Source organism: Pseudorasbora parva, chromosome 4 (assembly GCF_024679245.1).
Source record: "Pseudorasbora parva isolate DD20220531a chromosome 4, ASM2467924v1, whole genome shotgun sequence".
Lineage (NCBI taxonomy): Eukaryota > Metazoa > Chordata > Actinopteri > Cypriniformes > Gobionidae > Pseudorasbora > Pseudorasbora parva.
This window is the reverse complement of record NC_090175.1, coordinates 47,513,083-47,540,243: the sequence shown is the minus strand read 5'-3', so window position 1 is coordinate 47,540,243 and position 27,161 is coordinate 47,513,083. Positions and strand designations below refer to the sequence as shown.

Below are 27,161 nucleotides of genomic sequence, written 5' to 3'. Positions count from 1 at the left end.
GATTTAAACAATAAGACTAACTGTGTTGAGCCAAATAGCAGTGATTTGTTTTCTATTAAGGAATGTCTCTAAACATTTGCTCACGTGTCTTATGAAACACAATATATTAAAGCATCTTTGGTGTTTCCATGGTTTCAACAAAATAAAATTGAAATCGAGGTTAACGCCGGTATTGATAGGTGACACAATGATCCTGGTTAATATAGCTTATTTCTCTGGATTTAAACATTGTTGGAAACATTTGGTATAATGTAAGCAGTGATGCGCGGGTTGATCCAAAATTAGCGGGTGCCTGTGGTCACCCGCGGTTATGAGTCATCCAAAAATATTTGTAATGATATTCAGGTCGCAGTCGGTCGGGTCGTTTGAAATAAAGATGCCAATTAAACCTTTGCTATTTATATAGTACTAGACACAATTTACTATGAAATACGGAGGATCCTCTGCATTCGAGCGCAAGTGCAGCAAGTCAGCGCACATTCATCTCCACAGGTCGTGTCAGAGGCGAGAAGAAACGTCTCAACCCAGGGACGGTTGATTCAATTTTACTTCTACACAGCGCGAGGAAAGCTAAAAATAAGTATGCTAATCTTCTGTTTTAGGCCACCGACGGCACCTTATAGCCCTTTAAACCCTTTCCTGAAGCAGGACAAAATGCCTGATTGCCGATTTCCCAACACGTTGAACTGAGCAATGCCATTGAACCATTTTAATAGGCTACTTTTAAAGGAATATAGGCCATATATGTCAGTTTTCTGTATTTTCTGAGAGGCGGTGTGATTTTTGCTGGTAAAGTCGGGGGGGGAGACGCATTTCGATTAGACTGGATAAACACGCAGCATCTTAATTGTTAAGAAAATTAAACAAAATAAATGAATAATTCACTGCTACGATAAGCATTTACTACTTTTAAAAAATGCGGGTCAGGAAGTGGGTCGGGTACAATATTTTCCTTTTTTTTGCGGTCAGAGTTGCGGGCAGGTTAGTTGAAAACGTCGGTCGGGTGCGGGTTGTTTATACAATGGCCCGCGCATCACTGGTAAGTATACATGTCAACATAATATATAACATTGTTCAAGTGTTTTTTATTATTTTTATAATTTGTTCCAAACCTGTACGAATTTCTTTATTCTGTTGAACACAAAAGAAGATGCTTTTTTTTAAGAATATGGGTAACCAAAAAGTTCTGGGGCACCATTGACTTTTATAGTTTTTATAGTAGTATAAGTCAATGGTGCCCCAGGACTGTTTGGTTATGAACAACTTGAGGGTGAGTAAATAATGAAATAATAACAGGAACTTGCAATTGTAGTTGGCTAACGATGCTTTTGGAAAAACACACCCCTGTTCAGTTATATAACAATGTATATATTAGTATGTATATGTTATTATGACACAGCCACATATACATATACGGTATCTACTGCAAAAACAGTTACTTACTTGCTATACTCAGGTAAATGGAAGGGCTGGTTTTGTTTTCCCCATTGCGTTCATTAACAGCTTGTACGTAATACCGTCCTGCGTCTGCCGTTGCCGTACTCAACACCACGAGCTGATTGTCCAATGTTATTGCTCTGAAACCAAACGAGAAACACACATGGTAAACAGAAGGGTAAACAAGACTGTCCACTTGCATTTTCATTTCATTTCTAATCTCAGGGTGACTTGTACCAAATCAATTTGCTTATTTGTAAAATTAAACCAGGTGAAGTGTTAATGAAAGCACATGAGCGTTTTATTATTTTAGTTCTGGATGGTCTCATCGGCGAGAGGGCAACGTGATAATTACTTGTTTCAGCACACGTGCACAAATCAATACATCACTGGACACAATGAAAAATTAACATGCACAAACACGCATACACGTCCACTTACATTAACCGAGGCTTTTGCCACTTTTTGAAATGTTTTTTTTTTTTTTTATCTCTTGAGGACATGGAAAAAAAACTCGCCAAGGAAAAACACAACAAAATAAATAAGGAAAGAAGGGAGAGTGGGCTTTCATGTTCCTCTATGGCCTGTGTTCAATAGCACTCTTGTGAGAAACGTCAATAGCGCTTTCAAATTTTCACACACACATGACACAATCACACCTTTATATGAGGCAAGTTTTTAAAAGCACTAAGAGCTCCACACTGTAGTCACTATAAGAGAAATGTCACCGCCACAACAGATGAACCACACCCAGTGAACCTGAAGAAAGCCTGGACAAAATTACATTCCTGTCTGTCAGAACTCAAGAGAGATTTTAGACTGCTACTGAAAGAATCTAAAAGTGAAGGAAACAAACAAAAAAATATATAGACAGCTGCTTACACATAAGCAATAATCACACAATTAGCAGTAATTACTTGTTGTCAATGCATTTGTAAGATGCATCTTAAGGAGTTGTCTAGAGTTAAAACGTCCTTGTTTCTTTCCATTTCAATATAAAAATATTTGCTGCTCAATAATAAAGACAGTATTTAAATTGCCATCTAATTATGTAATAATGTAAAAAAAAGTCATCACAAAAGTCAAAAACACAATCACAAACAGACCTTTTCTCAATGCCAAATACGGCATGTTATTTATATAAATAACTTATTGATCAATAATATTTATATAAACAATATAAGCCATGATAAAAGTATAAGAAGTTTGTATAATAGGAAATAAACACAAGCAAACAGCTCAGTGAAAGTACAAAAGCAGCTATATAGTAGCCTACAGGATTTCAGTTAAATGAAAATATAAAGTAATGAAACTATGGGCTCTATGTTAATGATCTGAGAGCATGGTCTGATGCGCATGGCGCAGGTGCACTTAGTGTGTGTCCGAATCCACCTCTGCTAGTTTAACGACGGTTTAACAGGCGGAAGGTCCAAAAGGGTTGTAGGTTGTAGTCTCTTAATGAGTCATGGGTGTGTTTTGGCTGTAACAAGCAATAAACCAGTTCCTCTCCCATTCCCTTTAAAAGGCCAGTCGGGCTTGCATCATAGTGAAATCACAGTGGATTGCGAGTGGAAAGCTGAACGCTCCTCTAGAGAGGAATCCTTTTTTATATATTTAAAAATGTTTGTTAGCCTGTGTGTGTAATAAGCAGAGTGTACGCATATTGTGCACCTACACTGTAAAAAATGTAGGTTGTTTTTTGTTGGTTTAACTTAAAAAAGTAAGTAACCTGGTTGCCTTAAAATTTTGAGTTTATTGAAATTAAAAATTTGAGTTGATACAATGAAGGAAATTTGTTTAATAAATAGAAATTCAAAATATTTTTTGTATCTGAACCACATAAAAATTTAATAAATCATGAAAATAGCACTATTTGGCATGTTTCACTGCATCATCAGAAATAAAACACACACAATTACCCAATATGCTTAAAAAAATGTATTAATATTTTAATAAAGATTGTTGAATCACAAAAAATGTTCTTTGTATTAACTCAAAATTTTAATTTCAATGAACTCAAAATTTTAAGGCAACCAGGTAACTTTTTTTCTAAAAAATTTTTTACAGTGTACCTATAGGCGCATGTTACTAACATACCCTTAAAATAACACAAAAAAATGCAACATTGAATTTAGACCAGGTTTTTACTGGTCAATGACGCAGTTGTTTTCAGGTACCTCGGAATAGCAACGCTACAACAATCCTAAACATACCAGACTAGCATGGCCATGGGCAAACAGGCGAGAGGTCTTTTGCTATTTAAACAAGGTGGCGCTGGATGTGAAAATGATAACTGTGTCGGGCTGAAACTAACAAAAAACACTTGTCTGGTGTCACATTGCACTGGGTGTATGATAGGGCGCTTAGCCCTTAACCAAATCAGTTTGCTCTGGAACAAGTAATAAATTAATAAGACCAAAATTTGCCCATTTGATATACCCCCAAATTCATTATATCTCATGTTTAACCACTGCAAATTTCAGCTGATAAAACTGTTCTCTATGGTTATGTGACTGCTGAACTGCGGCTGACGGCTCACATCTGCGAAAGCATTTAAAGTTGCATATTTATGGTCTAAATAAATACATTCTCAACTAAAATACTAATAAAATTACATCCCGTGAAAATAACAGTAGTATTTATTTATGCTCGACTGCCATGACAGATGTTGCAAGCATAAGGATACAAACGGGGAAGCAATAAGTTCTGATACTAGGAGAATATCGCAAGGCTGGAATAGGATCTCAGTTAGATTCAAGAATGAAAAAGTTGTCTCTATAAAAGTATACAAGATCTGGACCAAAAATGAATGCACCTCTTGATGAAAATAAATTCTGTGATGTTATTTCCATAAATGTTTGGCCCAGTTCTTGTATTAACAATGCAAGAGTCCAGCAATCTGTAAAGTCTCCTCCAGCACATCCCAAAGACTTTCAATTAATTGAATGTCTGGACTCACAGACACCAATTAATGTGTGAAAATTATTCTTCATGCTCCCTCCCAACCATTCTTTCACAGTTTGAGCCTGTTGAATCTTAACATTGTCACCCTGGAATATGGCCATAATGTATCTTCCTGGTTGTTTAAGAAATGAAAAACTACACACTCCATCAATTAGTGTTAGAAGAACTGCTGCCAAACGTATAACATGCTAAACATAATAATCGCTGCAATAATGATCCAATCATATACTCTTAAGAATTTGCCTATTTAAATCCAAGCAACTTTATATGACATTTTAGTTTGGAAGACCTGAAATAGCTGTTTGAAACCAATGAACAGGCATTTATTATAGTTAATGGGATACAGCTCTAACAACATAAAATAAACATTTATTTATCGTTATATTCACTTTTTTTTTTGTCCATTTTGTAGTCTAATAAGTGTTCAGGTTATATGAACTACTCTAATGTTACTTGTTAAAGTTGAACATTTCATTTCATTGTAATAGCATAGAAAGAAGAGACAAAAGAGCACTTTTACAGTCTTTGAAGGTCTCTGAATTACAGAGAGAAAAAGTCTTATGGGTTTGGAACAACATGAGGGTGAGTAAATGCTGATAGAATATTCCCTTTTGAGTGAACGGCCCCTTTAACTAGACAGTACAGGAGTCTCTGCTTACAGTACTTGTATGGTAAAGTTATCATTTCCATTATATAACCATAAAACATGGTGAAAATTCCAGGTGGAAGGATACTGTTGGGATCACACACTGTAGGGCTGCTGTGAGCAGACTCTTCCAGCACTGCTTCAACTCAAACTCAATAATTTAAATTACTAAGAATAAAAACGATGCTGTAGCAACTGAAATAATGACAAAGATGACGAAAAAAGATTCGTCGTGACTTTGACATGATTCATTTATGTAAGTGCACAATTTCTCCACACCAAATCCTGACGCAATGGCAGACCTCTAAAACGGTGGCCAAAGTCTACAGTAATCTTCAAACAGAGGAGCTCAGTGTTTTAATGCATGAGCCACTGTGTAATGTCAATAAAGTCCAGTCATGGGTGACAGTCCACATTTAAATATATAGAGCTCTTTTGTCGACATTTCAGCAAGCGGGTTCGTTTTGATTACTAGACACATTTGCTAATGCATGTACGCACATACAGACTCAAGGTGAAAGAGGAGGAACCATTAGAAACTAAACGGCCTATGCTCTGACTGCAGTATGGCAGAGCTTTTAGGGCAGGAAATAAGAATCAGACAAGCAAACAAGCGGTTAGACAAGAGAGATGGAGAAAAGGATAAGCTTCTGAGATATTTAATGGACACTGGATGTTGTTCATATGGAGCTCAAGGTGAAATAAAGTCAGAGGGACAGAGAGAGGACAGACGGGGAAAGAGAGAAACCACATGAAAACGTCAAGAATAAGCATTTTAATCTATCTCCTGTACAGAAAAAAAAATCCCTTTGAACTCAGTCTTTAATTCCAGCCTCTCCATCCAGGGGAAAAAAAGAGGGAAGGGAAGGGAAAATGAAAAAGAGGTCTCGCACTCAGTCCAAAATAAATCCACAGTGGAAAAATCTCAGCATGGGATGTTTTCACACTTTCAGCTTTAACTTTAAAATAGAATATATTTTAGGCCTTCAACTAACACATTCAGGCTAGAAAGTTAAGTGTGAAGGTGAAGTGTGTTATGGTTCAGATTCAATTTAGCTAATTTTACACATTTAAAGAGATAGTTTACCCAAAATTGAAAATTCTGTCATCATTTACTAACTCTCACGTCATTCCAAACCTGCATTTCTTCTGTAGAAAATCAATTGGGTAAAAAAAAATGGACCCAATCGAAGTCAAATGGGGACCAATGTTTTTTGCTGAACTATCCCTTTAAGATACCCTAAAAGGATCACTTGTAAAAAATCTACCATGTATATCTATAATGAGATGTTTGTGGTTTCTAAGTTGATTGCATTTTTGTCAGAACAGAAAGCTTAATTTGAACTGAAAAATACGCTTCTTTTTTTGGTTTAGTTATAGCATCAACCAGCAGAGGCTAACTGGACAATACTATCTAGCCAAACATTGGCTCGTTGTCTACTTTCCGACATGTTTTCACATTGAACATATGGTTTAACCAATAGCATGACTTGGGCGCAGAACCGCATGGCTTAGGGCCCACTCACACAGAACACTGATTTAAATAGAAGGAAAGACACAGTGTAGTTAAATGAACAGAAGCAAGGTTTAGAGGAGTGTTTTTAAAAGAAATTTGTACAGACACAAATTACAATGTTACTGCTGATGGAGATTCTATATTGTAAAACATTATCAATATTAATAGCCTATATAGAAAATGTAAGGTAAACAAAATGACGCCAAGCCAGAGGGCAGGTCTGTGCGCTTTGAGGTTCACTTGCACTTTTAGAAAACTTTAATGTAAGAGATGCTACAAAAGACGCAAAAGCAACGGTCAAACACACATCTGTCTAGTGCACGTTTACATAGAAAAACAATCGAAAAACATCCAGTAGAATGCAAAAACACTTTCAGAAAGCCAGGTGTGGGCAGTAGGTGCAATTGGAAAAACCTGTTTGGAAAGCATAATTACTTCCATGATTCTGATTTGTCTCGCTAGTGGAGCAGAACTCACTTTTGTTCACTGGAAATACACCAACTGTAGCTTTGGCAGTGAATAAGTAAAACTATACACAATGAGTGCACTACATACTTAACAGCAGTGATGAAATTATTATAAGGTGGTGACAATAGGGGAAAATAGAGGACCATTGGAAAGAAAGACTGACAGGCAGAGATTGAGATGATGAATTGAGTTTCCAAGCCAGGAAACTGTACTTAGATGGAATTTGACTTGTCAAACAGCTCCCAAGGTCACAATAAACATACCTATTCACACAGCAATAATGCAAAATGTGAAATATAAGAGCAGAAAAGCATATTTTTGAATATTGTTCAGTCACATTCATCATAGAAAATACATCAAATGCAATATACAAAATACTGTAAATTGGTAAAATATGCAAATAACTAGTGCGCATATTAAGGATTCCTACAGGGTCATTGCATCAAATGATTAATTATGCAATGGAGGACCTTAGTGTGCTGTGGATTAATGTGGGAGTTAATATCAGGTGCTGAATTCCATCTGTAAACGCTAGCCTATACCAGTGTTTAGCAGGGATGTTGTTTGGTAGTTAATGAGGGTTACCGTTCTTGTGCATGGTTATTTTTGTGCTTATGAAATATTTCAAAGGGGTGATACGCATGAAGGTATTGTTGGATCTTTTAGACATCCTGGAGGCAAGGTGGGCTGCATTCAATGTATTTTGTCTTCTTAATGGGTTGTATGTTCTATCGGTGCAATCCAGGACATCAAAAAAAAAAGTTGGCCCCTATTTGTGCAGCGACTGACCTGTACCGAACCGTTATGACTAATGTGTAGAAGCTCCTGGCAGACGGCATTTCTTCAGCTGTCACTTAAAATACATCCTCTTTTGATCCTTCCTTACAACAGTATCAGTGTTTGCTTCCATCTTAAGGGCGAACAACGGTGTTGACAGCTGAGCCACTGATGTTTAGGGTTGTGAGGGTTTGTGTGCCCTTCTTTAAGTCTACAATCATCACTGCAGGCTTCAGAGCAGTCAGCTTCAGGTTATTGTGTCATCAATAAGACACCAGCTGCTCAACATCCTGTCCTCAGGCAGATCTGTTTATGAAGCCATGCACTTAAAAATAAAGATTACAATTAGAGCCCAACAGGGTGTTACAGCCTGATGCCACTGGAGAAATACACTCACCTAAAGGATTATTAGGCAGTTGAGACCAATCTCCAACCAATCTCTTCAATGCATTTAGGGGTGTGGTCCTGGTAAAAAAATCTCCTGAACTACATACTGAATGTCAGAATGGGAAAGAAAGGTTAAATCCTTTAAGGATTTAAGTAATTATGAGCATATTATGGTTGTCGGTGCCAGACGGGCCAGTCTGAGTATTTCACAATCTGCTTAGTTACTGGGATTTTCATGCACAACCATTTCTAAGGTTTACAAAAAATGGTGTGAAAAGGGAAAAACATCCAGTATGCGGCAGTCCTGTGGGCGAAAATGCCTGGTTGATGCTAGAGGTCAGAGGAGAATGGGCCTACTGATTCAAGCTGATAGAAGAGCAACTTTGACTGAAATAACCACTCGTTACAACCGAGGTATGCAGCAAAGCATTTGTGAAGCCACAACACGCACAACCTTGAGGCGGATGGGCTACAACAGCAGAAGACCCCACCGGGTACCACTCATCTCCACTACAAATAGGAAAAAAACTACAATTTGCACAAGCTCACCAAAATTGGACAGTTAAAGACTGTAAAAATGTTGCCTGGGCTGATGAGTCTCGATTTCTGTTGAGACATTCAGATGGTTGAGTCAGAATTTGGCATAAACAGAATGAGAACATGGCTCCATCATGCCTTGTTACCACTGTACAGGCTGGTGGTGGTGGTGTAATGGTGTGGGGGATGTTTTCTTTGCACACTTTAGGCCCCTTAGTGCCAATTGGGCATCGTTTAGTTGCCACGGCCTACCTGCGCATTGTTTATGACCATGTCCAACCCTTTATGACCACCATGTACCCATCCTCTGATGGCTACTTCCAGCAGGATAATGCAGGATAATGTTCTTGAACATGAGTTCACTGTACTAAAATGGCCCCCACAGTCACCAGATCTCAACCCAATAGAGCATCTTTGGGATGTGATGGAACGGGAGCTTTGTGCCCTGGATGAGCATCCCACAAATCTCCATCAACTGCAAGATGCTATCCTATCAATATGGGCCAACATTTCTAAAGAATGCTTTCAGCACCTTGTTGAATCAATGTCACGTAGAATTAAGGCAGTTCTGAAGGTGAAAGGGGGTCAAACTCAGTATTGGTAGGGTTTATTAGTTCCTAATAATCATTTAGGTGAGTGTACAAGTTACACAAATAATTTTTTAATCATCTAGTACTTTAGAATTAAACTACCATTCATTTTCTTAAAGAAACTACAGTAAGGACACATTAAATTGATCAAAAGTGACAGTAAATACATTTATAATGTTACAAAAAAATTCTAATTGAAATGAATTCTCTTCTAACTAATAAATGGTATTTAACTTTATATTCATCAAAGAATCTTTGCCAAAAACTATTAGTAAGTACATGTAGTAATGCATAGCTACAACACCTTAAAATAAAGTGTAAATTAAAAATAAACATAAAATAAATAGCTTTCCCTATTAGATTCCCTAGAGTCCCACAGAATAAAGCCATACAAATTTGGAACAACACAATATTACAGTTTTACTGTTGTTGTTTTTTTATAAATAAATGCAACTTTGAATTAATCAGCTTGTCTTTTTTTGCATCACAACACTATTTCACTGCATTTAGCACCTGGTTAAACTGGATTATGGGTGCTTATCACATGCTAAATTGCACAACTGCTTAGTGAGTTTGCCCCTTAGACATTTAAAGGTAGGGTAAGTAAAAATTGGTTAAAAAACTTGTTTTCTAAATTTGTTAAAACTTTCTTTATATATCAATACATAATTAAAATGAAAGTACTCTGAAAAAAAAGTATAAAAATTGAGTGTCTGTAGACCTCTCAAGACTGTTTTAAAGCCACGCCCCCAAAACACATGAACGGCCGACCGCTCAGCTGGAAGACGCATTATTGACCTGAGACGAGCGGAGAAGAAGGAGCGGAGTGCATGTAGTGACATCATCATTCAAATGTCACACTGCACACGCAAGCAGTCCGTTGACAGCATACGTATACATATATATGTCTATGGTTGACAGGCAGAAGCAGTGCATATGCAGAGCGGGAGCCACACGCGCCCCTGGAAGCTTTTTTCTCGCTGATCACTCGCAGCTAAACCGTGTATTGCAAATACAGACTATAATATCGTCCATTCTGTCACATTTGCCGGTGTTCTCCTCCGAGATATCCTTTGATTTATGACGGGCAGCATATATCTGCTGCAAATGCCTGTTCCTAAACAAACATGGATATAAAGTGCTATATATACGTTTTTCATAAATTTTGATAAATGTAACATTAAAGTTAAGATACGCTTAGTTTAATCATTTAAACAGGCCTTGGAAGTTTGGGCAAAATCTTCTGACAGTGATGTGTTTTCGTGTATTTTATTATTTATTTCACAGCGCTGGGTGTTATGGAGAGACTGTGAAACACACGGAACACTGCACTACACAATTTTATGGTGAAATCAGTTATTTTTCATGTTATTCAGGTAAGTTGATCAAGAACTATGCACAGTGGCTTTAATTCAGCGCGAGCAGAATAGCAAATATAGACAAGAGACTCGCTGACAGAAGGGCATGCTCATAGAAAAGCAGAAATATGTTGGTTTCTCTTCTTTAAATTACATTTAGTTTAATTTAAACATTTTCAAAGGGTCAATGTTTGTTTTCGCACACATGTTCCATCTACGTATACGTATCTATGCTTGAACTCCTCAAATCAAACGCGCGCATGTGGGCAGATCCTGTAGCAAAAGCGGTGGTTGCCATGGTAGCGAGAGAGTTTATATTGAACAGACACCTTCAGTTTTTAATTGTAGTGTCTTCTCCAACTCAGTCACAGTAATCCAGTATGTGGCTTTGGGAATGGCCTCACATGGCAGCGAAGCATTCTGGGAATTGTAGTCTTTCATCCCCATGAGACAAAAATACATTTTCTGTCTTTTCTCAGGCTAGAAGGCACCAAATTCAAAAAATAATTTCACATTTCTACTACATTGATGGCCCAGTTTAAATACAGATTCATCTTCCCAGCGCTGAAGTACCCCTTTAAGTGTTCTTTACACTGAAGCTGCTTTTCCACTGAATAGTAAGGAAAAGTTCCAGTTGTGTTTCCACTTGAGCCTGGTATGGCACAGCACGGTTACAAACTGTTCTCGGGCCGGAATTCTCGGTATGGTTGTCTACCCATGCTGAAACGTGCTGGTAGAATCCCTGAAGTGATGTCGCCACTCAGGATTTGTCACTTTTCTGTTGCCTGGCTACCAGTTTCTCTGTAGCTGGCTAAGCATTGTATTTGAGAGATTCATTAATAATAATATTAATAATAAAAAAAGAAAATAAAAACTGATCATCCTCCACAATGCGGCCGTTATTTACATCTCATTTCATCAGTAAACCGTTGTGTTACTAATGCTTTTGTATGACATTTCAAAGAGCGGCTATTATCAGCCCCACAGTGGAAAATGAAACCAGAACTGTACCAGCTGGCCTGGATCGGCACGGAATAGAGCGGTTACATAATGAGAACTGCTCAGCCCGGTGGTGGAAAAGCGGCTAAAGTAACAATTTAGAACCATATTGTCCTGAAAAACATTTACTGTACATACTGAAATGGTTCTTTGTGTTGGAGTTCAGGGTTCTTTTTCCCCGTCTTTTACATTTACATTTATATTTACATTTATGCATTTAGCAGACGCCTTTATCCAAAGCGACTTACAACTCAGGAGTACAGGAAGCAATCCTCGTCAAGAAGAGGCAAAGAAACACAAAAAGTGCCCCAAATATCAAGATTTGTATACCGCTCAGAGTAGCAAAAAACAGAAAAGGGAAGAAGAAAAGAGAAATAGAGGAGGAAGAGTTTTTTTATTTTTTATGTAAGATTAAGTGCTCATGGAAGAGATGAGTTATTACCTGTCTTTTGAATAAAGCGAGTGATTCTGTCGTGCGTATGGAGGACGGAAGATCGTTCCACCAACCAGGAACAATGAAAGAAAAAGTCCTGGAGAGGGATTTCATGCCTCTCTGTGATGGTACCACAAGCCTTTGCCTGTTAGCTGAGCGAAGGCTTCTGGTGGGTGTGTAGAGGCGTAGGAGTGAGTCGAAGTATGCGGGTGCTGAGCTTGTGGAAGATCCATAAGCAAGAGTCAGAGCTTTGAATTTGATCTGGGCAGCAAGTGGTAGCCAATGCAGAGAGATAAATAGAGGTGTGACATGAGCCAGCTAATAACTATTTTAAAGCATTTTAATTTTACTACAATTTCACGTCAATAAAAAAGCTGACTTGCCATCAGCTTTTTAATGGAAACCCCTAATAGAGGTGACCCAAGTAGATGGGGGAAAAGCATAACATATATATATATATATATATATATATATATATATATATATATATATATATATATATATATATATATATATATATATATATATTTATATATATATATATATATATATATATATATATATATATATATAAATAACTGATACTATTGAAAATAAACTATTTAAAGGTTCTATTTAGCACTTTCAAATCATGGTTCTTTATGAAACCTATTGTGTAAGCCAAAGAACCCTAATCCTGGTACTGTTGAGAATCGTTTTTCTTACAAGTGCAAACTTGGTCAGCATGTTTCACTCAATTGATTTTATGACCACAGAAGTTTGAAAACGTTTGGGACAATTGTCAAGTGAGTTTGAGTGTGAATGTTTGTTGGAAAGCCTGATGACACTGTGGTCCAATCTATGATGTTCCACAGCGTTAGGGAACCAAAGAGCCAATTCAATTATCACAATCAGACAGAGCAGGAAGTGAAAACAGCAGAAAGAAAAAAAAAATGAGGGAAGGATGGAGGAAGAGAGAGAGAGAGAGAGAGAGAGAGAGAGAGAGAGAGAGAGAGAGAGAGAGAGAGAGATATGAAGATGAAGGGAAAAGGAGTGTGTGTCTGGAGATCTGAAGTTCAAAGAGTAATCAAGAGGAAAGAGAGAACATGGAAATGAAATTTCATGCAGATAAGAGCAACTCTTTTTAAAAAAATCACATGCTTCAAGTTATACTCAAAACACAAACCAAACTATCAAACTAGACACAAATTATGCCTGCATATACATATACATGTTTTATTTTTTTACTCTGTTTTTGGAAATCTCTGTGGTCTTTTTAAACGTCTTCTAACTGTTCACTGACATGAAGACAAAGAGCTAATCCCAGATTTGTTAGCGATGCAAATCCAGCACGTTCAAGCACAAAGAGAGATCGAAAGCTGACAGGAAGGATAAAATAAGAAGGAAAAAAAGGAAAACAGCTGGTATTGTGGTTCAGAATTAATTCAGAACTTTCTAAGGACTTGAGAAGTCCACTAAATGGCCTTCCATGTTTCTTAAAGAACTAAAAACAACAAATCTTAAAATTTACGTTCCTCACAAAGCCACACATTAAAAAAAATAGTAATAAAGGTTACACTGCATTTTATGGTGACATTGTTACATTGGCCCTCATTTATCAGAAGTGCATACACCAAATTTCCAGCGTACACCTTGCGTACACCCAAAATCACGGTGACTTTGAGATTTATCAATATGGACGTTGGCGCACGGCACGCTCGAATCCTACGCCAGCTCAGGAGCTGAGTTAGTGGGAAAATGCACAGAAAAATAATTCCCAACACCACAAAACGCACTGACAAAGATACGCTATATTATGACCTACTGTAAAAAACAACAACAACAACATAGTAATTATAAACATCTGTGTTTATTTTTGTGCAACGTAGACTTCAATGTTTAATTTGTGTGACTTTACCAAAGCATTTGAGGCATGTAGTCCTCCAGTTGCGAGCCTGTGCGGCAGCTGCGCACGGACTGGGACTGAATAATTCAGACTGACAAAATAATCAAAATTACCTTCTTCTTCTTTTAAATAATACTACTACTAATAATAATAATAATAATAAAATAAATAATAACGGCATTCTTCTTCTAAATAATAAGCGTCATTAATAATAAAAATCATAATAATAATAAAAAGAATCTTACAAGTTGTCATGCACTTATTAATGTGAATGAATGGTAGGCTACTCCACATCACATCATCATCACTATCGTACACCCCAATACATGTGCCGTGATACGAAATTAAATGCTAATTGTTTCAAAACGTGCTGTAAAATAATGCATTGTGATGGTAATTTATCATCCAAACAGCTATTTAAACTGCTGGAGTGCACTTCTCAACCGCCACACTATTAACAGTAGGCCTACTCATAATTTGGGTCCATATTTGTTTTTGTTTTTTTGGGGTGCTTTAAATCCCACTCTTTAAACTCCCAAATAAAACAATTTCGCTTTTTTCCACTTCCCTGGTGATGGTCTTGATGGGCATGTCTCAATCATCTCAATCATGGGAGTCAGCCCATTGACTTATGTCCTAATCAGTGCCCTGACTAGTGGACTAGTAAGATGATTGAGAGGCGCCTGATCTCCACGTCGGAGAAGTTTCGCTTCTTTGCCGTCTTCCGTGTATCCATGGCGTAAAATGAGGGCGTGGAGGAGGCGGAGACTTGAATATATAGGGGCGTGTTATTCTAATGACGATCATTTTCAGCCGCGGGATTTATCAAGGGCAAGTATTGCGTACACCTGGATTGCAGAGGTGCGCACAGCTTCATAAATCAGGCGGTGAGAGGAGTGTAAGCATAATCTTACGCCAACATATACACCAGTTTCTACGCAAGATTGATAAATGAGGGCCATTGTACTTACGCAAATAATTACAAAAAAGGGGGAGGGAGGGGGAGGGGGAGGGGGAGGGGGAGGGGGGGGAGGGGGAGGGGGAGGGAGGGGGGTCCTCCCTTCAGATTAATTTGAGTAAATCTTGCATACATGACACAGACAAACTTCTTTTTTCCACTATTTTCTGGAATTTAATGGAAACGGCCCAAATTGTCTGTAGGGTGCACTCACATTTTGAACTTAGACCACTGTATATGTGTATGGGAAGCTTTTCAATTTGGGTAGGCCAAATCCAGGTAGAAATCCCAAAAATGGCACCAGATCTTAAGCAGTTAAAGATAAATCCCATTGCATTGTGTTAGACTTTTGCTTAAACAATTTGCACTCTACTCACAACCCTATGCAAGTTGTGGGTAGGTGTATTTCTTTAGACACACATGAGTATTTACTTCTCTCCCCTAGATCTCGTTTCTTTGATAGAGTAACGCATTTCACGTATGAGTGGCCTTTGAAACGAAGACGTCTCATAAGTACCATGACAACCATTTGACTGACAGCCGGCGAGGTGAGCTATCCTCAGATGCTGACAGTAAAGCTTGATGAGTAGACGTGTCGACCCCGCTATACTAACAGTCCAAGAATCTCGAGTATGGCATCAACAACTGCAGGATGTGCCGGTTTCATTTAGAGAATCAATGAATGTCATAAAGCACATCATTGCCGTGGGGGCCAACTGATGAAATCAGTCTAAAGACAGGAGACAATGATTGATGTAACACTATTTTCATTGCAAGCATGTGTGTGTGTGTGTTTTAGAGTGTACAGGCGAAGGTGGCCTGACTTTTGACAGACTATTGCTTTAGGAATACATTTACATAATGAATTTAAACTGGTTGTTGTCAACATATATTGATCCTTAAAATGATTCATTCATTTATAGATGAAAATTTTGTAATCATTTAGACACCCTCATGTCGTTCCAGTCCTGTATCACTGACTGACTTCCGTACTAGAAAAAATAGAAATAAAAATAAAAAAAGATTTTCAGAGGATAACAATTTTGGTCTGTTCCTCATATGAGTCGAATGAAACACTTTTATGATACTTTTCTTTTTTTTAAGACTTCTTTTCACACTCTCTATCTGTTGAAAAGAATGAGCAGAATATCTATTAAAAATACTTATTTTATCAAAGAACATCATACAGGATTGGAAAACAAATTATAAGAGTCAGTAAATGATGACGTAAGCACCCTTTTTAGGCAAAATCATTTACATTATAAATTAGAGCAGGTTTTTGTCAATATCCATTGATCTTTTTACTGGACAAGACTCACAGATGTCAAAATGGCAAATGGCAACTTACACCCGATGGTTAGGAATGATTTTGAAGCCGTCTCTGAACCATGTGACCTGAGGGCGAGGGTAACTGCTCACAGCAGGGGGATTCAGGATAGCGGCTCTTCCCTGAGAGACCGTTTTCCTCTGTTCCAGTTCAGCAAATGTATCCATGTCTGTGAGAGAGAAAGAAAGGAAGAAAAAAAAAAAATCACATTGCGATTGTGATTTAAACTCCATTATGAGGCACATTTGGCCCCTATAGTTATGTTGCTCTTTTGCTGATATCAACATAGAAATATTACTGAGACATAATAATTTTAACATTATTATTATTCAAATGTGAAAATGGAGAAGTCTGCTTTCATTTCCTTAAAACAATCTGAAAGGGGTAGTTCACCTAAAAGTATTAATTAATTACTCACCCTACTGTCGTTCCAACCCGTAAGACTTTCATTCATTTTCAGAACACAAAGTAAGAATTCTGAGTGCTTTTCTTCAGTCGACAGCTACTCAACTACCACTTTAAAGCTCCAGAAAGGTAGTAAAGACATAATTAGGGGCTTTTGTACTGCTTTCAAGGAACTTAGTTCTAGGAACAAGCCAATAGGGGTGATTCCTAGAGTTTGCCTAGGGCCGTTTTCCTGGTGTCATTCGCACCAACAGTAGGAACTCTGAAGTGATGTAATACGTGCTTGTTGTTGTGACTTATAAAAATAATTACCAAACATCTCAGAAATGTCTCAGTGGTTAAAAGGCATGCTCCCTGTACAAGCTATGTTGTCACGTTATGTTGATGGAAGTTTGCCTATTTTCAAGGGCTGCCTAATATCATTGTGCCTGCTGCACCTGTGGTATGGCAGAAAAGTTCCTTGATTATTACAGGAATGTAAGTATAGTTTCTAGCCATGTCGGCCTAGAAACTTTCAAACATGTTACGCAACTTTTCATGTTCCGTCGATCTTAGTACACAATGTAACTACAGAAGAGTCAAGTTTTAAATAGGAAACATATATTCTATGATTAATGCTTAAAGGAGTACTTCAGCGCTGGGAAGATGAATCTGTATTTAAACTGGGTCATTAATGTAGTAGAAATGTGAAATTATTTTTTTATTTAGTGCTTTCTAGACAGAAAACGTATTTTTGTCTCATGGGGATGAAAGACAACAATTCTCAGACTGCTTCGCTGCCCTAAGAGGCCATTCCCAAAGCCACTGCTACTAGATTACTGAATCACTGATCACTTTCCCACGCGGCCACGTTCATTTTCATAAAATCAGTTCAGTTAGAGAACAGACACTACAATTAAAAACTGAACGTGTCTGTTCAATATGTGATTAAGCCGCTGAGGGAGTCTCACAGCCCAAAACGATGCAGGAGTCAGATATATTGACAGTCATGAATGATCTCTCGTGATGAGAGCTGAGGTAAACGCGTCCGCGGCATAGATTCACAGTGCATGTTCAGTCTGGCGCGTTTTCAGTTCATGCCTTTGAAAGCTTAACTTTCATAGGAATTAGTTTGAGAAGTTGAAAGACTTACTTTGCTCTGTTGGCCACATCGTTTAAACAACAATTCCTCCGATGGCGCAAATTGACGATATTTGTGTCATGGGAGGAATTTTTCCAGAAATAAAATGCATACATTTCTTGTCTCAGGGGGATATGAGGGGGGAAGCACAATCATTCGAATATACTCCAGGGTTTCTACTGATACAAAGCCATATGCTAATCGCTGAAGTAACCCTTTAACTATGCTGTAAGTGTTGCCCACCAGACCCTGAGATCCGCTCAATGGATTTGAAACTTTAAAAAACTGTTTAACTATAAGGGAGTTGAAAATTGAGCCAGTTTTTAAAAACAGTGGCATGTTCCTTTAAGAGTTTGGAAAGACATGAGGGTAATTAATGACAGAATGACAGATCACTAAAACTGGCTCAGACCCGTAGGGGTTAAAGGAAGTGTATGTAAAATTGTGGCCAAAACTGGTACTGCAAACACTATCCCCTCTCCCCCGCCTTCCTGACTCGAGGTTGCCAGATAGGCTGCAGGATCAGCAGGAACGTTTGTAGATTTGCAGCTGTGGTAACTAGAGCAGAACTGGCAACCCAGATGCTGAAACACTACTGACTTTGTGATTGGTCGATGGGTGGAGGGTGGAGCTTCAGGCCAAAACACAACATGTCAACATCAACATCAGCTGAGGGCTGCCTGGCCGGACTACTGTTGTCAGTGATATAAGTATTTGAAATTAACATGATTTCTTAATATCTAGTGACATATCAGGACCATTTGATGATTAATTGAAATACATTTATTACACACATTTCTTTAAGCTCGCAGTATAATTGTATCACAGTCAAGGTCTTTTAAGGCACACAATATCCATTGACCATGGTAAAATTATTGTAACACATGGCCTTCAGTGGCTTTTGCTGTAATCTACTTGTATATGTGTCCCACAAACGTACTATATTACAAAGAGTAAATAAAGTGTACCGGATAGACAGCATATTTAGAAATTACTGGAGTGTTTCCTGAATGTCACTTCTAGTTCATCCCCTATGGGACCCTGTGCTACATGCATATGTGTTTGTTCTAGGTGAGTGTGGTGATGTGTGAAATCCACTTGTGCTTCAGCCTCCCGGACTCCCTTTCTAACATCATACACATGTACTTACAAGCAACGCGAACATCAGCTCTCGTCTGGATCAGCGCTCCCATCCTGTTCCTCACCGCGCACTGATACAAACCCGCATCCTCGCGGTTTAACGACGTGATCGTGTACCTGGAAGAGAGAAAGAGAGAGAGAGCTGGGACTTACATAGTGCTTACTTGAGTAATGGACTATGTTCTTGCTGTGCATTATACACTATAATGCACACTACATCCTTTTGAGTGTGAAACAGAGCGCATTATGCAAAGATAAATGTTTCAAACAGTAGAGTAATACATCGTTGTCTCTTAACCCCACAACGCTGCATGTTTAATTCAGTGAGTTACTTCCAGTTATGAAATTTCTTGAATCCACCGTTGCGTAAAATGTCTTAGATTCTCTATTCTTGATCAAATAATGAACCAAAGAGGTAAATCTGGAGTGGTTCATTCTTCTCACTAATTAAAAAATAATTAAAAGGTCAAATGGAGTACACTGCATTGTGGAATAAAGTATACTACACATTATGCTCGGCATTGACCATCTAGTATGAGCAGTATGTTATTATCCAATTTCGAACATATCGCAAAATTTGGCTCTACGGTTTATAATGATTTCCTCAACGTGTACAATAACCTGTTCAATAAACATACAAGAAGTTTGAAAGTGGACGCTAACAGTGCTTGGATTTATGAGCGGGTGGATGTGAGTGTGTGCTGTTTAACAAGAAAGATTACAAGCCCACAGGGTCAGAGCTGCTCAGTTCTGTGTTGAATCGGTTTCAACAGATGACTGCTTAATGCAGAACTGATGGTTCACATGGACTGAACGTGGAATCAAATGTGCTTATAAAACCTTGCCGGATTTAAAGACATCTCGAATGTAAGATTCTGAAGAACACTGGAAAATTTTACCTCAATGTTACTGTCAAGATGAAATAGAAACTAAAGAAAGGTAAATCATACAAGTTTAGTATCAGTGTTATTGGTAACACTTACAATAAGGTTACATTAGCTAACATTAGTTCATGCATTAGTTAACATGAACTAACCATGACCAACACCTCTGTTCAGCATTAGTTAATCTTTTTTAACATTAGTTAATAAAAATACAGATATTCATGGTTTGTTCATGTTGGTTCATGGTGCATTAACTAATTAACAATATTTTAATAATGATTTGTAAATGTTAAAATGAGCATTAACAAAGATAAATAAATGCTTTAGAAGAGCAGTCCATTATTAGTTCATGTAGTTAACTAATGAACCATTTTTTAAAGTGGCATATTTCCTTGTTATTTATTTACTTTTATGGTTTTCATTTATATTTTTTGAAATATCCTTTGAATTGTCGAAATTAAAATTAAGTTTATGTGCTTTTGTCATGTGCATTAGTTGTTTCTTTTAAATATTAATATTGAGCTTAAATTAATTTTTAGTTCAGTTTTTGTTTTATATTTATTTACAGCTATTTTAGTACTTCAACGTAAATGTACTTCAGTTTGTTTGCAAGACAACATTTCTAAATTTAGTGTAATATTTGTATTTTATTTCAGCTAAAATGTTTTATACAATACACTTTATAACATTTAAAAAAAAAAAAAAAAAAATATATATATATATATATATATATATATATATATATATATATATATATTTTTTTTTTTTTTTGTAAACTTTTTACTAAATTTCTAGTGAATAAAACATGTTGGCTTTACAATATTTGAAAATAGACCAAATCAATCTTCTTGCTAATGCTGTTCTTATTATAAACCATTTCTTTATTATGCCCAACTCTGAGGTCAATCTAATAATAATATCTCCAAAACACGAGGGGTCAAAGATGGATGACCAGACAAGAGAAAGAGGCCAAAGAAGGGAACAGTACAAATGAGATCCCAAAGGACTCTGCACTGTCTATATTATTTTATATTGTAGCATATTTTCTGCTGTACAGTCTCCAACACAGAATCCAATGACCTCAGTACATGGGTGCAAGTTAAGATAATGGTTACTTATGCCATATTAGTGCTATAAAATACCTTAGAAATCCCATGATTTGAATTGACATTTGTGGCTTAGGAGTTATATGTTTTGCGGTTTTATGGTCTAGCATAGCTCCTCAAAGATCGCCATAATGGAGTATTTCATGCACTTGGTTTTGAATAAGACATGTAAACAGTAAACAGACCGCAGAGAGTGTGTGTTAATTTTTTACCTGTACTCTGGTGTGTATTGAGTGATGTCTGTGTTGTTTCGCATCCATTTGAACTCCAGTGGCCAGCTGCCCTCAGCCAGACAGGTGAGAACGAGTCTGTTCCCCTCTAAGTGTGTTTGTGCACCTCCTGCCTCGGTTTTAAAATACGGAGCGATGTCTGTGAAGAGAACATCAATAACGGCATGAAAACCCATTTTTAACTTTGATATAATGAACAGTTAAGCTTCTATAAATGTGCAAAGATGGCTAATTATGATGCATTAATGAAAGCACAGTAAGAATAAAGTGCTGACCATGATATTTTAAACAGTCCAGGATCACCATGGGAGCCAAATACTACTCTGATTAATGACCAATATATCACCCAGGCTGATTCATCAGACAATATTTGGCCATTTTGAAAATGATAACTGTGCCTGAGTACACATTTAAAGCACATCCCATTATAGTACATCCTGTTCAGAAAGAGTGCAGACAAGCCTCAAGGCTGTGGCACGTCCTGTCAATAGCTGTTTATTATAAGCGGGACACTTGTGTTGACTATAGTGTTGTTAACCTTCTGAATTGCTTACTTATGACAAACAGCAACACAGCTAAAAGTATTCCTGATATGATGGATCTTTTAAAAGTAGCCTACTTCAACCTATTGAGACGTGCCTTCACATGCTGTATTTGTGATGTTTGAGTTGGGAGAGGCGCGACTAGGTGAAATTACACGATTCACCTTTTAAACAGAATTGCGAGTTATACATTATAAAAAAAGTCCAAATTGTGTTTCAAAAGTTCTGATTTCATTTCTCACATTTCTCAATCAATTCAGAATGGTGAGAAAAAAGTTGCAGATAAAAAGTCACACTTACCATTTTTTGTTCTGTGGCTGAGAAAGCCAACTTACTGACCTTGTATTTAAACTTATCTAAACTCAAGCTACAACCACATAGCAAAACCCAAGAAACCAGCCAAAGTATACTAGCAACCGCATAACACCCTAGCAACCACTCCACCTTAGCAACTGCCTGAGTACCTTAGCAACGCATTTTAACACCCTAGAACTCTAGCAACTGCATAGCAACACCCTAGCAACCACCCAGAGTACCCTAGCAACTGCACAACCACACCCTATCTAATATATCTATCGAAAATTCTCTTTTAAAATTACTAAACTAAAACCTGTAAACTGAAAACCTTAAAACTGTTACTTTACTGTTAACTTTTCTCATCTAGTTTACCATCGCAAACTTAGGGTGTACTCACACTAGGCACGGTTGCCATGAACTGGGCCCGAGTACGATTGTCCCCCCTCCCCACTCCCCCGCTGGCCTGCACTCACATAGGGTTTCAGCATTCGTGCCGGAGCACGCTTACGTCATTATGGTGCGACGGTTTCGGGTTTCAGCATTCGTGCCGGAGCACGCTTACGTCATTATGGTGCGACGGTTTCGGGATAAACAGGAAGAGCGGTGCTCTCTGAGTCTGAACACAATGTCCATCGCTCTGCTTTCTTTGTGGATAATTTTGTGTCGTTTGGTCCACGGTGGTCCACAGCCCTCTCACAGCCTGTTGTTAAACAGATGTGTCGCCTTAGTGGCGCGAAAATGTTCACGTAAACGTGCTGCTCGTATTATGATGTTTGCAAGGTACCAGCTGAAGTGAACCAAGGACTTTGCAGCTTTGATTACGGACTCCAGCACGGTTAGAGCTCACACTGCATGTGAACCGCGCCCGAGTCCAACTGATCCGTGCTCTGGCCCACCTCTTCCAAGCGGGCCAGGGCCGGCTAATCGTGCCGAGCCCGGGCACGGTTCGGAGCACTCACACTAGTCAAACGAACCGCGCTTTGGTAGTCAAACGCACTCGGGCACGGTTCAAACTGGCTAGTGTGAGTACACCACACTTCACTGTTACATCATCACCTAAAATGGCTGACTCTTTCTATATTAGGCTTACTGATGACCCCTCTTACCATATTGGTTTTACATACGAGTCCTTGGGCTGTAGCAAAAAGATTTAGAACATAATAAAAATGAAATATTCTTCTGGGAACATCTGCAAATAAACACTTGTCCCTAGACACACAGTTAATATGAAGGGAAAGGTTTTTATTTGTTACAAGGATAAGTCACCTTCATATAGTGCAAGTTATTGTCACATACAAATTCAGACCCCGATTTTACCTAATAAACTCAGAAAAAAAGCACTCTAGTGCTTTGTGAGGAACTATTGTCAAGGCCTTTGTGTATTGTGAATGTAATCTCTCAATCTATAGTCAGAATGGCTTCAATGACATCACTACTTCTTAAGAAGTGTCCAGTAGAAAACAGCAAGGAAGGCGTGTGACCTGAGATGAGACTGATAATACGAGCTCTCCCGCTCTCTCTAAATGTGTGGAATCCTGTGTGCAATTCACACTATATGAATACAGTAAGTGTCAAAAGGATAAACACATTCCACTCGGTCTTGGAACTGTCGTATCAAACGGAATGTACATTCACAGGAAGCTCTGTTGCAAAAAGCAGGGAACAAATTAGCAAATGACAAAAGAGCACCACACAAATGACCACAATTGATTCAAAAGAATTTGATAGCATTTTTAGTTAACAACTTGGCTTTATTAAGTTGCTGAGCTAACAATGTGATGCTTTCATACAATTTGATCTGAAATTTAAAACTATTTTGTACACTGTAAAATTAAAAAATCATGCAAATCGATTGCCTTAAAAAACAATTCAAGTGAAAAAGGAATAGTATGTTATGCTAACAAATGCTTAGATAGTTCACTTACACAGTTCTAGTAACTAAAAAAATAACTGTAGCGAGTACTTGATCAATTACTTTAGATTAGAGCTGCAACTAACGATTATTTTTTCTGTCGACTAATCTAACGATTATTTTTTCGATTAGTCGACTAATCTAACGATTTATTTTTTTACCCTTTGAAATTTTTCAAAATTCTGTGGCACCCCTCGCATAAGTTACGCTAGAGGTGTAACGGTACAGACTGCTCACAGTTCGCTCTGTATCACGGTTTTAGGTTCACGTTTCAGTACAGTTCGGTATTTACTATGTTCAGGGGAAAAAGGACTACTGTCAAATGAACATAAAGAAAATAAGAACAAATAACTTAAATAGAAGCAGCAACACAAATAAATACTATTGAGCAAAGATGAGAATAAAATAAACAATGCTTTTCAGGTTTTTCAGGTAGGTCTAACATTAGTTTTTAGGTAGAGAAATGGAATGAAGTAATCAAAAGTAAAATAACCACACATTTAACTGTTTAAAATTAAAAAAAATAATAATCCTTATTAAACTTACAAAAGCTATTCAGTCAGGAGCAGTGAGTGATGTCTTTATCTTTTGTTTGACATTAAACAGACAGCAGTGAAGGCTACTGCCCCTTTAAGACCCACGGATAGTCGTCGTATTTTCTGTATAAAGTTCACTTAAGGCATAGAGTAGGCTATGACATTTTGACATACTTTTTGTGAGTTTGTCCGTTTAAGCACAGGATTTGAAAGATAACTCAATATTTGCACGCTTTGGGACCGTTTGGGACGAGTGCACAAAGACAGATCTTCTCATTCGAGTCTCCTGGCTACACGGGGGTGATGACGGTGAAAATGACTGCTCATATTCGGACGTACAGCAGCACTCGCATGCGTTTTATAAAGTTTACAAAGAGAGACCGTTTGCCCCACGTTTTTCTTTTATTATCGCTGTTGTTGTAGTGTATACCTGAGGAGTCAGCACGTGTATCCATCGACAGAAACATACATACAGCATTATTTCCAAGTTACAACCCATATTAAAGATGCGTCATCAGATGCGAGATGAACCGAAGTGTAAGTGCGTCCCCGCAACTTTTGCTCGGAATCCCGGTTGGGAAACACTGGTCTGTATTGATTGACACCGCGCTGGTTTGTTTAGAATTATATGAGCGCCGTGACCGCGCGCTGCCGCGTGATGAAGGCGTGTCGCAACTCTGTTATTCAACTGCTCTGGTTTTAAAAGCTATGTCATACTAAATGCGCCAAAATGCAATAAAACTTGTTTTACGGTCGAATGCTGATGCAACGCGTGTGTGTGAGTGAGCAAGAGACGCGCAAAAGGGCAGAGAGAGAACTTAAGGAAATGCAGCTAAACGAATATGCGTGCGTAAAAATGAATGAATGACGAATGTGGCGGCCGTTATTGATTATGTGGCAGTCCGCCACAAATTAGTCTATGTGTGGGAAACACTGTTTGGCCTCTGTTTAAAGTATTCCCATACTTTTTATATTTTCGCGGTCTAGGTTTTTGTGATAGAACCAGGAGCAGAAGCCAACATTACGCGAGATGAACGTCTGACACGACGCGTCGACGCATTTCACGAACGTCGACGTATTTCCGTAGTCGACGTCATCGATGACGTCGACGCGTCGTTGCAGCTATACTCTTGACTTAGTATAGCTACCATTGTTGTGATTTGCATGCTGAATGTTGAAATTTGTGTGTGACTTAAGCATGATCAATTCCCAGATATTGTAATAAATAAGAAGAAAAATAATACGTAATAAATTAAAAAACTTAATAAACCTAAAAAATTATAAATTTGTAAGACAATCCATGTTTTTCTTCAATGTACAGAAGTCCCCCCCCCCCCCCCCCCCCCCCCCCCCCCCCCCCCCCGAGCAGGGGATGCACAAGAGCAGTGGTTCCCAACCACATTCCTGGAGCCCCCCTAACACTACAAATTTTGCATATCTCCTTTGACTGACACACCCATTTCAGGTCTTTGAGTCACTACTAATGAGCTGATGACCTGAATCAGGTGTGTTTGATTGAGGAGACATGCAAAATGTGCAGTGTTAGGGGGGCTCCAGGAATGTGGTTGGGAACCACTGCACAAGAGGACATAGACAGTCAAAAGCTAGGTCAACTTTAAAAGCAACCTATTTATTACTTATAAATATTACTTATTACTCTGATTTCTTGTTGCATCACTGCATTAATAAGAGTATTACAATATAAATACATTTATATTATAAAAAATATAAATGTTGCGCCCAGCCAAAGGAAACACTGATCACCACACTGTAAAAAAAAAATTGTTGGTTTAACTTAAAAAAGTAAGACACCTGGTTGCCTTAAAAATGTGAGTTTATTGAAAATAAAAATTTGATTTTGATACAATGAAGGAAATTGGCAACGGCCAGCTCGTCTGTATTTTTACGCTTCAAAACTGCACTTCATAATCGTATGGGTGGCGTCACAGACACTACGTCCATATTTTTTTACAGTCTATGGTACATAAGTAAGTCCGCCTTAGGATTTGTGCTAAACAAGTTCTCTTAAAAGGCAGCATGATGTTGCTGTGCACCTTTAGGAACAGTCTTGTCACTTGGTGTGTGCCCATTGAAGCATCCCAGGTCAACATTCAATTTAGACATTCTTACTGTCTCTGCGGGAAAAAATGACTCCGGTCTGCAATTGTGAAGGTAAAGGCCAATGCCTCAGTGCCTCCCACCACACTTGTTAGCAAATTACTCTGCATTTAGCAGATGCTTTCATCCAAAAAAAGACTAATCGCAGAAACAGCCCTCCTGAAGCCACTAAGTGCTTTGCTTAAATGCACAAAGGTGATAAAACAGAAATGTGAAGTATTAACTCTTATGAGATGTTTGAGTGATGTTTGCTCATGCAAAACTAGCTGCCATTCATGTTCGTAAATGGTGTGAAACGAGGTATGTTCCAAAATTGCATACTTACACTTTAAATTTAATACTTCAAATCATTTAAATTAAAATTTATTTTGAAATGGTTGGGGGCAGTTTAAAGTGAAAACAATATATAAATAAATATTAATTCTATTAAACAATACATTCAGGAAAAATTCTTATTAATAAAAAGAATTATTGATCATGACACATTGAGTATTTTGGCATTATATATATATATATATATATATATATATATATATATATATATATATATATATATATACACACGTTTAATCAAGGTCATGTTATAAAG

At 37.8% G+C, this 27,161-nt stretch overlaps 1 protein-coding gene across 2 annotated transcripts in view; it reads right to left on the bottom strand.

Annotated features, from left to right (window-relative positions):
- sdk1b (sidekick cell adhesion molecule 1b) overlaps window positions 1-27,161 on the bottom strand; it is a 299,372-nt gene that overhangs the window by 151,658 nt on the left and 120,553 nt on the right. For both annotated transcript variants that reach the window (XM_067442041.1, XM_067442042.1), the window contains exons 3-6: window positions 21,150-21,306; window positions 18,958-19,064; window positions 16,304-16,451; window positions 1,444-1,577 (exon numbers count right to left, since the gene is read on the bottom strand). In XM_067442041.1, the coding sequence (XP_067298142.1) occupies window positions 1,444-1,577; window positions 16,304-16,451; window positions 18,958-19,064; window positions 21,150-21,306 (546 nt within the window). The remainder of the gene's footprint in view (window positions 1-1,443; window positions 1,578-16,303; window positions 16,452-18,957; window positions 19,065-21,149; window positions 21,307-27,161) is intronic.